Genomic DNA, 17339 nt, shown 5'->3' on the forward strand with positions numbered 1-17339 from the left:
AAAATAAAAATTATATTTAGATCAAACATAAATAATCAAAACAATAAAACAATTAATATAATCAATATAATAATAAAATAAAATAAAAATAATATTTGAGTCAAACTTAAATAATCAAAACAATTAATTCTAAAAATTTAAAAATAATAAATGGACAAGCTTAATAATAATAATAATAATAAAATAAATTAATAAGTAAAAATTAATTAATCGTTTATTAGTAGTCAAGATAAAATTACAAATAAATAATAAAAATTAAGAAATTAGAAATAAATGAAAACTTAAGAAGAAATGGCAGGGATCCAACAACTACTAGTTTTCTAGCCATCGTCTCTATTCAGATGGCTTTGCCTCCTTTCAATCTCCATAGCTTCCCTAAACTTACGATGATGGAAATGAACTATGTTAGCAATGACTCAGGAGTCTTCAATGCAGATGTGGTGTTTTGTCTTTTCTGCATGTTCTGCTAATGTGGAGGAGCATGTCCTCCCATGTTTGATGTTTTTCGCATGTCCCTGAATCCTCTCATTTGTTGAGTGGCCAATTTCACCAAAATAGGGTGTTCCACATGAACATGGGATTACATAAACACCTTTCATATTCTTAGGGTCCATCGGGTCTTTTACATATCTTAGGGAACTTTGAATAGTGTTAAGGGTCCAAAAGGTTGAGGGAACCTTGTGCTTTCTTAGGATCCTTGCAATCTCGTGAGTGGTCCTTGTATGAAAGGAAGGTGTACCGTAGAAAACTAATCATTGAATTTTTTAATCTTGGAACCCTTGCCAGCTTTAAGGAAAGCCCTAAGACATTGGAGCTTATTATAACCATTATTTTCTAAAACCTTGAGGAGATGGGTTTTCTCATTTTCAAAATGACTTTCATCAGAAACTCTAAATGCACGAGTGACTAAAGTGTTACGAACATCCAAATTTTGATTTTTTAAACCTTATTAATCTTAATGCTCCCAACTCTAACTTAAACTAAACTCGATTACACACTCAGATATCTCAAAGCATGGATTTTGATTACAAAGTCCTCATACTTTAAGTCTGATGTCATTAGCAGTATTGTATAGTATTGCTTTTTTATTTTAATTTAACTATATTTAAACTAAGGTAGAGTAGGGTTTTAGAATTATTTAATCCATTCTAATTTATTTAAATATATAACTATATATATCAAAGATTAAACTACCAATAAAGAATTGAATGTGTAATCTATCTATATTATTAAAAAACAAACAAACCAGGGGGCTAGAGCCTTGACAAAGACTAAGACGAGAGGACCGGAATCCAACACCTACTAATTTTCCAGCCATAGTCCCTATTAATATTACTGAATTTTTTTTTAAAGACAATGTTTTGGAAGATACTTGCCACATTGTTGTTTTTAATAAATAAAAACAAACCATTTTCTTTGGCTACATTGTTTCACTCTTCTCTACAAAATAACAAAGCCAAAAAATTACTTAGTTCTACTTATTATCAAATTATAAAACCTTATTTTCCTAGTTAATTTTGGAAAAAGAAACAAAACGAAAGAACTCAAGTATGAGTCTCTAAAACAAGCTAAAACCTGGAGGGAATTGATATGAGTATCTTGCATCAAACATGACGAACTATTCTCCTTCCATTTTCTCTCAAACTCTTCTCCTTCCATCTTTCTCTTAAACTCAAAACAAGGTTCACTATGGAGATTAAAATTTATAACTGATAGATGTATATTTATGACTGATAAATGTATAACTGCCCAAAAATCTTCTACTAAAACATCATCTAAAATGGCTAAAAAAAACCTTTATGGAACTGAATACTCACTAACTCTAAAAATGTAAATATCTAAAAATGTAAATAACCAGTAATGAGAAAACCTAAAATGAACTCTGGTAGCGGTTAAACTCAAAAGATCAAACAAATTCAAATTGGTTCGGCTTGTAACCCAACCATGTAATAACTCGGAGAATCCGCAACGTATAAGCAACCAATTAGTTTACATAATGGAGTAGACAAAACACTTTGGCAAATGGTCGAAGAGAAATATATTTAAGATTGTGAATAGACATACGTTTGAATGCACGTTTCAATATATATTTTATATATTTTTTTCACAGTAATACTTTTATCACGAGTTGCTCATGTAATGCGTAGAGTAAATTTTAGTGGGTTTTCATATTAAATATTGACCTGGCCAGGCATTATGTCTTGAGATGTTGGACATGGTGTGTCATTACCTTGTATCTGTTTGGATTTTGCTGGATGCAAACTGTGTGTAGATAGTTTGGTTCTATTTTCAATCCTAGGTGTTAAGCAATTGTCCATGAGCCATGATGGGCGAAGGGTGTCAACCCATGTAGTGGGCGGAGTTATGACCACGGGAGCGACGTAGTCAGCAACGAGAGCCCCGTAACCTTGACGGGATAACGGAACTTGCATCAGGGCGGAGGAGGTTCGTTAGCGAGCGAGCACATTGGGACCCGATGCTGCTGATGGCGATTGGATCAAGGAGATTCAAACCATCTGATCCCTTCGGATGATATCTTTGTTTTTAATGTCCGTGCTTGTTGATGCTCGAAAAATTTAGTGTCGTCCGTTAGATTGGATCCAACCGTCGATTGATCACCCGTATGGATGATAGGGCTCGCGGAATTACGAGGGTTAGTTTATGCAACTGCGGGTGTGGTAACTCTTAGTATAAGAAGGTGAAACATTCTGATAATTTTGTAATCTTATGATGGAAGGTTGAAATTGTAATAGGCTGTATGTACTACTTTTAATACTAAATATTAAATAGTACCGTTTTTTTCTACGGAAAAATAAAACTGTTTTGCTACCGGCATATGGTTTACGAAATATTTTACTACCATAAAATTCATCTTTCATATTATAAAAAAATCCAAATGACCATCTAGATTACAACTAAATCACCAAGGATTATAGCATTGTCAGTTACTACAATGCATACTATTTGCAATGTTTCAAGGAAATGCAACATGGAAAAATCTACTCAGTTCAGATGAAATGGAATATCATGGAATATCGTTGTTAGGGGAGGTTATAAATTTCAGGGTTGAAATTGTAATTTTTTTTGCGCTCCTGAAATGTGTGAAATGGTTGGAATGCTTGGAGATTAGATCGATCAAAATCGTTGGGATTCAAAATTTATCATGAAGTAAGTGATGGGAAACTGTTATTTTTCCAGCTGCTCTATCAAACATTTTTATTAATACGTTGAAAAAAAGGGCTGGAATTTGCTTAACCTTTCTTTTCAATTCTAAAGTAGACCATGAGTTCTACTTTTACATACTACATAATTAGTTGGAACGTGAATCACGACTTCCATCCCCATATGGGACAAGGTTCCCATTTCCTGGTGGTGTTCGGCTTCGAGATCTCGATTTGCTAAGTGAAGCTGCTGGTGACCGCTGCGCCCTGGGGGAATGTCCTGATTTGTCTTTATCACTAGAAGCAGTGCGACGATTGTCCTCAGGTAAGCTCTCGGACAATCTTGACGTAGAAGAGCTTCTACTCCTTGAGGGGGACCGGCCCCTCCTTCCTCTACTACTTTCGTACGAATCTCGTGGACCATGACGAGAGCGCAACTGATCACTGCGGCTTTGACTGCGATTTCTTCTCTGGTTCCGACTCATGCTTCGACTCCTACTCCTCCTGTACCTTGGAGGAGTCCGACCTCTTGGTGGGTTTCTGTAATGCCTTGGTGGAGAGCGCTCAGAGTAACTCCTATAACTTGAATATCTGTCCCTTTCACGAATACTCCTCTCACTGACGCCACGAGACCTTGTGGGGGAGCGGTCTCGAGAAGGAGTACGATAACGACGAGCATAAGAGTAACGCTGGCTGAACCCACGACCCCTTCGCACACGTTTAGGTGTGCCCTCTGGGCTACGACTTCTTGCTCTAGTCTGACTTTGATTAGGACGGGGAAGTGTACTTTTATCAACAACAGGACTACGACTTCGTGACAACCTTCTGCTTGGAGGACTGCTTCGACTTTTCAGGTTTTGCCGTGAAAGCCTACTCAAACTCCTTCGTGGACTCCCGCTTAAAGGCCTACGAGCTATCACAGTAGGGCTTCTGCTTAAATGCTTGCGAGCTATCACACTTGGGCTCCTACTCAAACTCATTCGAGGACTTCTACTCTGGCTCCTGCTCAGTACCCTCCGAGGACTCTCACTCTGGTTCCTGCTGAAGACCCTCCGTCGCTTTGTAGGTCTATACTTGCTTTCGGTATCATTCACTCTTGAATTCTCACTCTCAGTATCACTGCTACTGCTATAATCACTATCTGAGCTTCGCTTAGACTTTCGTCTTGACCTCTTCACTTTCCGACCATGTCTTTTCCCTCTCCGCTTATCCGTCCGTCGCTTTCTATGTCTATGCTTGCTTTTTCTAGATGGTTTCTTCTTTCTTCTCACCCTGTCATCTTTACTTGAAGTGCTAGTATCATCTGATGAAGAGTACGAATCAGACTCACTGGCAGAGGTGTCTGAATCTGAATCCGTGTCCGACGAGGTGTCTGAATCAGAAGAATAATGACGACGCCTCCTCTTTCTTCGGTCCTTGCGCACCCTCCCATGCTTTTTCCTTTTACGCATTTTCCGACTATCATCATCACTTGACACTGCTTCTTTAGTGGCCTTAAGTTTCTTTCCTTTCTTTTTATCTTCATCAATAGAAACTATACCATTATCTTTGCCGGGAGAAACTTCACCACAATCGGAAATCTTAACTGGAACAACAGGTCTGGCCCGATCTGCAGTAGGTAAATTTTCAATTTTCTTCATAACATCCATTCCTTCCACAACTCTCCCAAAGACAACATGCTTGCCATCAAGATGAGGTGCAGCTGCGAAAGTAATAAAAAACTGAGAACCATTGGTGTGCGGACCAGCATTGGCCATAGATAGAATACCGGGGCCATCATGACGTAACTGAAAATTTTCATCCGCAAATTTTCCACCATATATACTTTCTCCCCCAGTACCATCTTTCTTTGAAAAGTCGCCGCCCTGAGCCACAAATCCTTTAATTATTCGATGAAAAGTGGATCCTTTGTAATGCAGAGGCTTTTTTGATGTTCTACCAATACCTTTCTCTCCTGTACAGAGGGCTCTAAAATTTTCTGCAGTTTTAGGCACAATATCGGCAAAAAGCTCCAATACAATGGTTCCTGCTCGCTCACCATCAACTAAAATATCCATAAAAACCATGGGATTTCTTTTTGGTTTCATTTTTTCTGTCTTCATGGATGCTTTCGCAAGGACTGGCGAACTCCAGGAAGTTGAGAATAATATCAGAATCGGAAAAGAAACAGAAAAATAAGGTTTCAAGCAGTGTTCATGTCTAAACCCTCGCCGTTACTCGTACGGGCATGGATCTTTTGGTCTTTTTTTCGATATATGGTTTACCGAATATGTATATATGTTTGCAACATGGGTTTGATGAAACTTGAAAATTTTGGTCATGTCGGTAAAAATAAAAAATCTCAAAAAATATATATACAAAACATTTAAATAATTTATGTTCATAAAAAAAATTTGCAAAGGAAAAATTGGATCTCTTTTGACTCATGTTAGATCCATATTTAAGATTGATCTATACTAGTATAGGTAAATGAATTGGTGTTTGGAAGGCCGTGGGAGGGCTCAGTTCATGCCAAGTGTCTTTGTTTGATTAACATAAATAGGTTATATATTGAATGTTATGTAAGGTTTTAATTTGGACACCATGGTGAAAGTGGAAAAAAAGTATGCATATATTTAGTTTATATAACTTGTGTAATATGTATTAATTTTATAATTTTACTATATATACAGTTTCAGTGGGCCTAATGGTTAAGAACGTGTGTTTCTTCCTAAGAAGTCACACGTTCAAAACTAGAGGGGGGTAGAGTATGTATGTCTTCATAGGCTTAGTAGTCAGAGTCCATACACCAATTTGGTGTATGGCTTGGATGTCACCTTAAAATTATATATATATATATATATATATATATAGCATGGTTATCATGTGGCACAGAAGACCGAGAATTTAATTTGTGATAAAAAAGAACTAAGAAAATTAGAAGAAAAACTACAACCCTCTTAAACAAGACAAAAAAGGCCTAACAGGGTAAAGAATTTCGAAGGGCTTAAATTTTAGCCTAGGTGTCAGAATGGTGTAAGAAGCTCTTCAAAAGCTACAGGTATTAGAAAAAGAGCTTACCACTTAAAATTTCTAATGGTAATATCTTTCAGCCCAGAAACCATAAATTGGAAAGTGAGCAGTCATTCGAAATTTATTTACGAGAAGATCACGAAGGTGAACCCAAAATTGGAATCTAGACTAGAAATGTTGGAGAAAACATCCTAAAAAGTTATCTTTCATGAAGATTCTAACAATGATAAGGGAGTTATGTAGGAAAGGCTTGGACAATTAGTTGCCAACAAGACATAGCAATAAATACAAGTATAGTTGTAATAGTGATAGCTATGAGAAGAACAGGTGGATGGTAAATTTAAGCAGAAAATCGTGCTCTAAACTCCCTGATTGAGAGAAATTGAGCAAGACAAATTCTTTAACCTCCTCATTGTTGTTGTATTTATGATATTAAAGATGAATTAAAGATGATATGGAAGTTATATGTTGTATATGCACAAATGTATGTGAAGCATGAGCATGTGTGTGTTGAATGCATGTTGTTTAACCACATTACGAATATGTATTTATGCAATAGCTCAAATAGAAGCTAACCAAGGTTGTTGTATGGTTGGTATTATAGTTATCAGGATAACAAGCACGTGGAGTACAGGTCTTGTTGGCTTATGCTCTTGACTTCTGTAAAGGCCTTGACAAAATCGATCATTCTCTATGTTAATTATAAATTTTATTTATTTAATATATATTAAATAAAATCAACTAATTACATTATTTCACTATTATAATTAAACTAAAACTAAGGTAAAAAATGAGTAATAGATGGTTATGGAATTATTTATTTTGGTCGGTCACCAAAATTTATATTTATGTTAGGGGAGAGATGTCTAATGTTGTGAAGGGACTAGTACCTATTATAGTACGGGTCCCCCCAAGCCACCGGAAATTGAGAGATGTGTAACCACTTTTTAAACAAAAATATATAAGATTAAGTGAAAATATCTTTTAATTTATGTCCAAAAGTTCCCAAAATACAGATTGGGCCCACAACTGTCCATAAATAGTATTTTAAATACCAAGAGTAAAAAACATCTTGTCCAACCTATAAAACAAATAAACCTATAAATCCTTCCAAAATGGTCTACTCCAGAACTACAAAGTACCCATAACTTCAACCCCATTGAACTTAACTGATGCTATGTATCCGAAATGCATATTCATACTTGCACATACAAAGAGATTATTTATGTCAGCCATAACAATTGTGTTATTCAACAATTCCTCCCATTGTGTTCATTAAAGGAAACCCAACCCATTAAATTTCCCATTAAAAAAGATCAGATCAAAGCACATGGATCAACCATAATAGATTTTCAACCATTGGATCACATCCAAATTAATTCAAATCACACATTCAAAATTAATTGATTGCAATCCATGTCAATCCTTTCTACCAATCAAATTCAAGTGCAAAAAACTATAATAGAAGTTGCAAAACACCACATTCAAACTATTCACGAGCGCTAGAGACATACCATCACAAAACATTTCACAATTCAGGTACTTAGGTTATATATTTACAGTTTTTGCACATGTTTTGCACAGGTTACCATAATTTATAGGTTATTTATTTACAATTTTTTCACATTTTTTTTGCGCAGGTTATCATAATTTATTTGAATGACGGAATTTAATTTAATTTTCCAATATTTTGATTATGTGAACTAGCGACTATAGTGTAACAAATGGTCTATGAATTTGAACATAATTATCAACATTTTTCTTTTGCTTCAAAGAATAAAAGTATGTCTTAATAATACCAAGAACCAACACAACCACTACAACTGTTTGGATTTGAATTTTCTACAAATAGCCACACAAACTAGTTATTTTTACTCTAAATGTTATTAGATCATTTTGACTGATTATAGATAAAAGCCAAGAATATGCAATTTAGGTTTCATTTTCATACAAGGACAGTATTGAACTCGAATGAAATATAGGCCTTGAATTCTTTTAGAGGCTTATAGATTTGATTACTGAGGTTGGAAATAATGTTCAAACTCTATGAGTATTCAAACCACATCAATGTTTTCAAAAATCAAGGCAACACAAATACACAGTGGCCATGGAGAGGTACACCTACAAGGATGGGTGACAAGGTTCAATTGATTGGTGACCCAAATATTACTTTGTTTGTATGTCCGTACTTGGATTGAATATAATAATAGGGAAAGTTTCCACTTCCAGAAACAACAATAATGGACAGAGCCTAGAAAAATTACATAGAAAGGGGAATGTGCTCCATGTCTATAAACATAGGCATGGTATGGTTCTAATCGCCACTTATTATATATATAAAAGGAGGTGAATCATCACTAAAGGCTAATTCCATCCCTTATTATAATAGTAGGGCATATCTATTCCACTTCTCACGTACCTAGCTTGGTATTCCTCCATATGAAGGCAACATAGATACATAGTGGCCATGGAGAGGCTCAACTAAATGAGGGGGATCTAAACTACAATTGGCCCTAGTAAAGTCATTGGAATTACTAGGTGCAACGATTGACCATACAAAAGGTGATAGTATCCTTTGCAGGGGGTGTCCAAATTTTTCCGCTTGTATAAATCTTGAAAAAGATACCTCAAAAGAGAATAGCTTTACAAAACATGAGAATACCTCAAATTAATAAAGGGAATTCCTACTCGCTATTTTCTTCAGCACTTGAACTAATAGGCATTCTGGTTTTGGGGATCTCCTAGATAAATTTGAAAGCTGTTGATGCAGAACACAAAACTTAGCCTCTTGATTTTTCAATCTGTCTCTTCTGCTACATCATAGTTTCCATTATATTTGCAAGTCCACTCCTACGATTTTCCTCCTGAGCATGATTTTCTCTCGTTGTAGTGAAAATATAGGCCCTCTTAATTGAAAAAAAACCTCATCCTAATTCAAGTCATTCCAATCTCTAAAGAAAAATACCAGGAATCCCTAATTCAAGTCATCCTCCATATTATCTTCGGTGAACCACACTTACACTGTCAATTTGAAGCCAAAGAACATAGAGGAACAATTACAAAATTGACAGATCTACTCACCTTTTCAGCTAGCAAAGTTGTGAAACAATTAAAGAATTCATTGAACACGAATTGGGGAGAGATACTACCAAGATCACCACCTCTAAGGATATAACACTAGAAATGAATTGAGGGTGTCTATAGCTTGGGCTTACAATAAAACTGAATTTCTAGAGTTAATTTGTATAAAAATCGAATTATGTAATGGTATAGGTTGAATTATGAAATGGTATAGAGGTTGTAATGCCTTTCGAACTAGACTAGATCAACATCTTAACTAGGCTAGATCAACATCTTAATCCCAACCCAAAAAGAACTAGTCTAGTTCAACATCTTAACCAAAAAATGAACCAGGTGTCACTTGTTTTATATGAAATTCCTCCAACATCTACATCATTTTATTATAACACATAAAACATTTTATCCAAAATGTGTATTGCTATAATTGAAGATATACTACCAATTTTGGGTCAATTTCAACACACTGGGAGTAATTAAGTGTAAATACAGGCATGGTATTTTAAGTGGAAAAACAAGTTGATAAAAAAATCAATTACTGATATAGTTGAATACATATAAAAAAAATCGTCTTGTAGAATTGATTTTTCATGGCTACAACAAAATCTTTATCGATTTTTGCTAGAAAATATGAATACTAACATGTTGTTAATTGCCTGTAGGAAAGTAGAAATAACAATAGCTTGTAGGACAACATAATTCCAACTATTGTTTACTAAATGCATGTAATAAATCTGCAGGTAGTTCCAACTATGGAAAGACTTAGTTATGTTTCTCGTACAAAAAAAAGTGGCAGGCTAGTGACCAACGATGCCTAGTTGTGATGCCGTTCATCAGATGAGGACAAGACAAGCGATGTGAATGTCAAAAATGCTCCCAACAATTTTGTTGAGGATGACCATGTGACAAACACTGATGTTGTCACACCATCAACCATAGAGACACCATCAACAAAAATCCAAGGGGCAAGTTCAACTAAGAAGATCAGCGCTATAAGAGGTTGGAAAAAATAAGACACGTCAACTGCAATTGATGACATAGAGTTTAATGGATATTCAATTTGGGCATCTGCGAAAAAACATGGAATTCCTCCCTTATCAATACATTATTGGATAAATGGGATCACACACACAAAATGCAGATGACCTCTTACAGTTATAATTGAAGAGGAGGAGGCCAAGGTGGTTGAGTGGTGTAAGGAGATGCCCCAATTGGGACATCGAATAGAGTTGATACAACTCAAAATCCATAGTGCTCAGATCTGTTAGGGGAGGCCAAATCCATTTAAACATGGGTTTCTTGGCAAATCATGGTGGTTAAGGTTTTAAAAAAAGCATCTAGAAATTGTATTGCATACAACTAAGACCTTTGGCAGAGATAAAGCTTTAAATCTATGCCCTGCAATTGTGTCTAAGTTTTATGACACTCTTTCTAGTGAATCCAATAATTATTCTTATGTTGAAAATCATGTATGGAATTGTGATGAAACTGGTTTATAGGCAGGAAGGAATTGTGGCATGTGGGTAATTGCTAAGAGAGGGAGCCGAAATGTGCCAGATATTTTTTGTAAGAGCAGGGAATGTATAACTATTCTATGTTGTGCCAATGAAATTGGCACTTCAATCCCAATATTTTATCTATTTAAAGTTAAAAAATAAATGAAAATCTATATACAAAATTGTGAACCAAATGCATACATGGCTGCACATCCCCATGCACGGATGACTAAGGAATTTTTTTAAAATTGGCTTTGTCACTTTGTTTCATCTATACTAGGGATGTCTCACTTGAGAATAGACACCTATTGATTTTACATGGTCATGGAAGCCACATTGTTGTGCAAAAAATTGAGGAGGCAAACAATTTGGGCATTAACCTATTAACATTGCCTGCTCATACCAGTCATAGATTGACCCCTTGATGTTGGTGTGTTTGGCCCTTTCAAGAACTATTTCAGGTCAAAGTGATATGCGTGGATGGAAAATAATCCAAGGGTTGAGGTGAAAAGGTTTGAGCTAGTAGAGTTTGGAAGTAAAGCCTTTGAAAGGGCTCTCACACCATCAAATATCAAGACTGGATTTAGGAGGACTGGAATATGGCCACTGGACTATGATTCTCATATGCATGTTACTGCTTGTAGCTAGGTGTTTCAAATAAATGGTCAAGAAGAAGGGAATGTCCAAGAAGATGTTTAAATGCAAGAAGAAGTGGATGAATAGGAAGATGTAGTTGCAGCTGATAATATAATTTACCTTTCTCAATGACACTTATATGGTGATGATGATGAACATGTAATTCGGACACAATACAATCATGAACCAATTGAGAGTAACATGGAGGTTTTTCTACCAACTGAAGCACAAAGAACTTCAACTATTGATATTCTTAATGACTCTATTGATCATGCAACTGACAATGACAATGTGGTTGAAAAATACATTGTTGATGTTTCACTAGGAAGCAACAATGACCAATTGACATTGCCAACCCAATTAACCCCACCATCATGGCTCGAAGAAGCCATGATGAATATAAACAAACATGGTGTCTCAAGAACTAATGAAGAAATCATGAACACGCCTTCACAACCAACAAATTTGAATGTTGAAATTGTTCATTTTTTTGTGGAAAATAGATCAATGGAAGAATGTAGTACACATAATGAGGAATCATATGAAGAGAACAATATAGTTCAATCAGTTTTCCCAAATATTTAAAGGCAATTTTCAACCAATGACATGCAAGTGGTAGGAAATGAGAAGTTACTTGGTCTCTTCCTAAAGATACTAGTAGAGATGGTGACAATGAAAAAAACATGGAACACTAGGTAGTCTTTATTTGGGTCGAAGTTCACAGTTACTTACATTAGAAGACTATATAACCTTATTAGTTGAGTCTGAAAAAAAAGAAACTCGAAATTCAAGAATTAAAATAGAAAAAGAAGGATTCAGCCAAGGAAAAGAAGGCAACAAGAATTCTTGCAACACAACTTTGAGCAGAGGAAAGGCTTGAAAGAGAGAAAGTAAGGCAAGAGAAGGACCATCAAAAACAATTGGCAAGGCAGGAAAAGGAAGTAAGAAAGGCTCAATAAATTCTTCAAAGAGAACAAGGGATGACAGTTGACAATGATGCAAGCATAGTTAATGAAACCAGGATGATGTCAACCACATTGGACCAAATTGCAGATAATACACCATTATTCCAAGACCTCATAAACATTCAAGTGCCTCAATATCATAATGAGGCTTTACCCACTTACTACATTCCTATCAGTGTAGGTGTCAATCCTATGTATGATTATCAAACACCTCCACTAAATGCAGGGGTTAGTAGCACAAGTGTGAGTAATGGGTACTCAATTCCTCCATGGCTACAAGGGGACAATTAGAATCAATTATATAAAAGCAATTAAACACATCCTAATCATCCACTATTAGGTATGCCAACCTACTTGGATCATGCAAGTAACTCAAAAATTTTGGGCACTGAAGCTTCTAGAGGCCTTCAAGAATAGGGGTGTGATATGTTTTTTGTTGTACCACGTTATGATGTGGATTTTGTTGATCTATCCTGACTCCATTTAAGTTTCACCTACACACCTACACTATTATGATTGGTTCAAGGATTGTAATTAAGAAAATCCCTGCAATTTCATCACAGGTTGAAGAAAAAATACAGCTTGAAGCTACTCTCATCATAGCTAAACTTGAGAAAGAATAAGCTACTCTAATCACATAATTTATCAACAATAATATATTAATTTTATTCGAATATGGTGAGAGGGAGAGTCAATTCTACATGGTCATGAGAAAATAATTATTTTCCTTCAAATCAGCAATGATTGGTTCAAGGATTTTAATTAAAAAAAGCCTTGCACTTTCATCACAGATTGAAGAAAAAATACAACTTGAAGCTACTCTCATCACATAATTTATCGACACGAATATATTAATGTTATTTGAAGATGGTTTGGTTCCATTTATAAACTTCCACATTTGGAAATGTAATAGACATGTTCATTCTAATGTTTTCAATTCACCATTGCAAGACCAACGTACTCAATTATTCTTTGTTCGGGTCTGTTTTTTCCAGCTTCTTGTACTTGGAACCTAAACCAAGTAACCAATAGAAAGAAATTATCAAGACTTACAAATGCAAGTTACTATGAAACAAATTTTAGTCATACTCATAATTTCAACACTCCACTTCAATATATTAAATTTGTGACATATTTGAAGATTTAGACTCTTAATTCTCCTAGGCAAGATGTATGAAAAAAAATTCTAATTGTTCCTCAAAGCGTCCAAAGCCCCACCAATACATGATTGAGTTTACCATGAGGTAGGGTTTTCTTTTTCTTCATTTCTAGTTGTTTTTTCTGATCCACATGCAGTGATAGATGTGGACGCACATTATTGAATGGAGCATTATTATAGACTCACACACCATTAAACTCTTCCCATTGCTTCACACCATCCATCTACCAAATAACATATGCTTCAGAGGATTCATACTTATCAACAAACTCATGAAATATATGCAGAACACGGTGAAATACAACACATTAAGAAAATATATACTCCCTATCAAGATTCAAATACAATATACTTGCATGTGAGGAATCAAATCTTAATATGTTAATCAGCCTGTGTGACAGTTTGTCAATTTTCTCTTCACTCAAGCCTTGTGACATAACTCCAACTGGGTGTCACAAAAGAAAGGCTACAGATTCCATTTGATACAAGTAACCACCCTCAAGCATTGTAATTGATATAAATGGAATCCACAATTGTCACCAATATTTAAAGATTCATGTCGATCATGGTGTGTGCTCCCATACCCTAGATTTCGTTCCATAATTCAAAATGACTGTAGAAGAACATAGAGATATTCAACATGCATGCACTGAAATTTAAAGCTAATAAGCATCAAGCAGTGCTGTAATTCATTTCATGTCAATCAATAATCATATGTTATATACTTTGACTATTTGACAGTATATACAATGTATATATTCCCTTGCAGAGAATTTAACAAAACATTGGTCATCTAATATTCATATTATTCATATGTTACCATGTCATTATTGCATGTCAATCTTCACATTCTTCTTATGTTCTTCATTACATTATTGTGTCTGCATATTAAGAAATTATTAGAATATATTTATCATATCTCACTTTAATATTATTAAACACACCAGATGACTCAATCAATAAAAATCCAAATTCAAATCTCAAGACTATATACTCCTCCCAAGCGATAAATATAACAAACTTAGAATTCCCTCAAGGATGTTTAATCTGGAATCTAGAATGAGATAATAAAATTCTAATCTAAAATCATGCATTCTAGGAAATCATGAATAGGATGTGGTGCTGATTCCCAGTAGGATGGTGGGATTGAATGTGTAAAAGCACAAAATTTGTGAGCTAATAGAATAAAATGAGAATCAGGCACAAATCTTCCAAATTACACTTCAGAAATCCCAACCCCATATAAAACCCTAACCCTAAAGACTTGAAATTCACATAATAGAGTCGAATTTAAAAAAATAGGTAAGGTTAGCCATGTAAATTAGGCAAGGTTAGCTTTTTGACAACTTGAATGCATTACTCTCGAGTCAAATTAAGTAATATTCAACAAATTATTTGATAAACCTTAAAATCATAGCGATACCCTAAATTCAAAGCCACAACTCATCACAGAAAACCCTAAAATCATATGTATCTCTAAAATCGAAGTCATTAAGAAATATTCAACAAATTATTTGTTAAACCTTAAAATCAGAGCCATAGCCCTAAATTCAAATCCATAAGCCATCACAAATAACCCTAAAATTGTAGCCATATCCCCAAAATCAAAGCCATTAAGCAATATTCAACAAATTATTTGTTAAACCTTAAAATTAGAGCCATAAACCTAAATTCATAGTCATAACTCATCATAGGAAACCCTAAAATCATAGCCATATCCTTGAAATCGAAGCCATTAAGAAATATTCAACAAATTATTTTTTAAACCTTAAAATCGTAGCCATAACCCTAAATTCATAGCCATAACTCATCATAGAAAACCATAAAATCATAGCCATATCCCTAAAATCGAAGCTATCAAGCAATATTCAACAAAATATTTGTTAGACCTTCAAATCATAGTCATAACCCTAAATTCAGAGCCATAAATCACCACAGAAAGCCCTAAAACCATATCAATATCCCTAAAATCAAAGCCATTAAGCAATATTCAACAAATTATAAACCTTAAAATTAGATCCATAAGCCTAAATTCATAGCCATAACTCATCACAGATAACCCTAAAATCAAAGCCATGTCCCTAAAATCAAAGTCATTAAGCAATATTCAACACATTATATATTAAACCTTAAAATCATAGCCATAACCCTAAATTCAGAGCTATAACTCATCACAAATAACCCTAAAATCATAGCCATGTCCCTAAAATCAAAGTCATTAAGCAATATTCAACAAATTATATATTAAACCTTAAAATCATAGCCATAACCCTAAATTTAGAGCCAAAACTCATCACAGTTAACCCTAAAATCATAGCCATAATAGCCATAACCCTAAAATCAGATCCATAACCCATCACAGATAACCCTAAAATCATAGATATAACAGCCATAACAGAGCCATAACAACAATTTACTCTCTACAAAACCAAAATCAAAGCAATAAACCCTAAAATCATGGCCATAACATCAATTTTCCTCCAAAAAACCACAAAAAAAGGAACTAAACACAATTGTTTTTTTCTTCAAAGAAATAGTTTTTGATTTTATAATAAAAGGAAAAACTATATACTTGGCAAGGACCCTTACATATTTCTTCATGTTCCAAATAAGTACTACTTTCAGAAGTCCAAAACATGGAAAATATATTTTATTTCAACAATTACCTACTATTCTAGATAGATGTTGGCAATAAACTCAACAACAAACTACTAGAAACATTTAAGTTTATATAACATCAGAAGTATTAAAAAAGTAGCATGATTATCTATTAGGGAAGACTCCTGTTATGTCAGTCTTTTCATGTAGTTGAGTCCCTGCCCTCATCACATTGTTCCAGTCTCCCTAGTGCACCTGGGATTCTTCTTCTCACATTCTCCACTAGTACTAACTTCTCCCACACTAAACAAAGCACCGATAGTGACATTTTCCTCAAGCTCAGCAACCCTAATGTCCAAAGTTGTCAACTCAGTTCATATTTCTGACATAAATTGTTCTAGTTTCCCATGCATTAATTCATGTTTCATATCCAAGAGTACATGATAATATTTACACTCTTGCTTCTCCACAGTATTCTTCTGTTGGAGGGTGTGCAACAATCCTTCAATTGATTCAAGAAGTTGAGCCAACAACCTATTAGTTTTAATCCATTCATCCTCTTGAGTCAGAACTCCCAAATTTTCCATTACTCGGGTGTAATACCCCATGTATTGAACTTCTATGGAAAATGACCACCTCTGTTCATGACTTTGAGTGCTTAGCAAGAATACAGTGTGTGGCTAGAACACCACCCAACATAATATATAACCACACCTTCTCCTTAATCATCTCCCTAGATTATTAGGGAGAAGAATTACCATATCCATGCTTGAATCTCAATAAACTTCGCGGAATGTCAATTGTGTGATACTAAAGGATAATAGAATTAACACCAATCTATAAAGAAATGAATTCATGAGTAGGATCGAGGTATCCCAAACTTATGTTAATGATTTCCATCTTTGCCTCATTGAAGCTTGATGTCACTTGTTCTCCCAATTTGTTGCCTTAAAATACCAAATGTTTATGTGATTTAGATAGGGGTTCATTCCTTTCAAACTGTGTTACTAGAAAATTAATATGATCCCCCCATCCTTACTAATCAACACAATATTTTGAGCTATATACCACATGTTTGAAAAAAGAGGTGTGTGGACATGATCCACCATGGAAATTTGATCATTTATTCAGTTTTGATGGCCATTAATTTTTTTTATGTAAGCCATAGTAATTTATTTCGATTTTCATGGAATGGGTGAGTTAAAAAACATCCCATGGTCCATTTCTAATTTCC

General features: G+C 34.7%; 1 protein-coding gene across 1 annotated transcript; it reads right to left on the reverse strand.

Moving 5' to 3' along the window:
• Nucleotides 1–3310: 3310 nt before the first annotated feature.
• LOC149237064 (uncharacterized) lies at nucleotides 3311–5274 on the reverse strand. Its single transcript, XM_089369133.1, has one exon. The coding sequence runs from the start codon at nucleotides 5261–5263 to the stop codon at nucleotides 3311–3313; it is 1953 nt and encodes a 650-aa protein (XP_089225259.1). The 5' UTR covers nucleotides 5264–5274.
• Between the last annotated feature and the right edge of the window lie 12065 nt (nucleotides 5275–17339).

Source organism: Pinus tabuliformis, chromosome 8 (assembly GCF_031772625.1).
Source record: "Pinus tabuliformis cultivar Carrire ecotype Pingquan chromosome 8, CPIR1, whole genome shotgun sequence".
Taxonomy (NCBI): Eukaryota; Viridiplantae; Streptophyta; class Pinopsida; order Pinales; family Pinaceae; genus Pinus; species Pinus tabuliformis.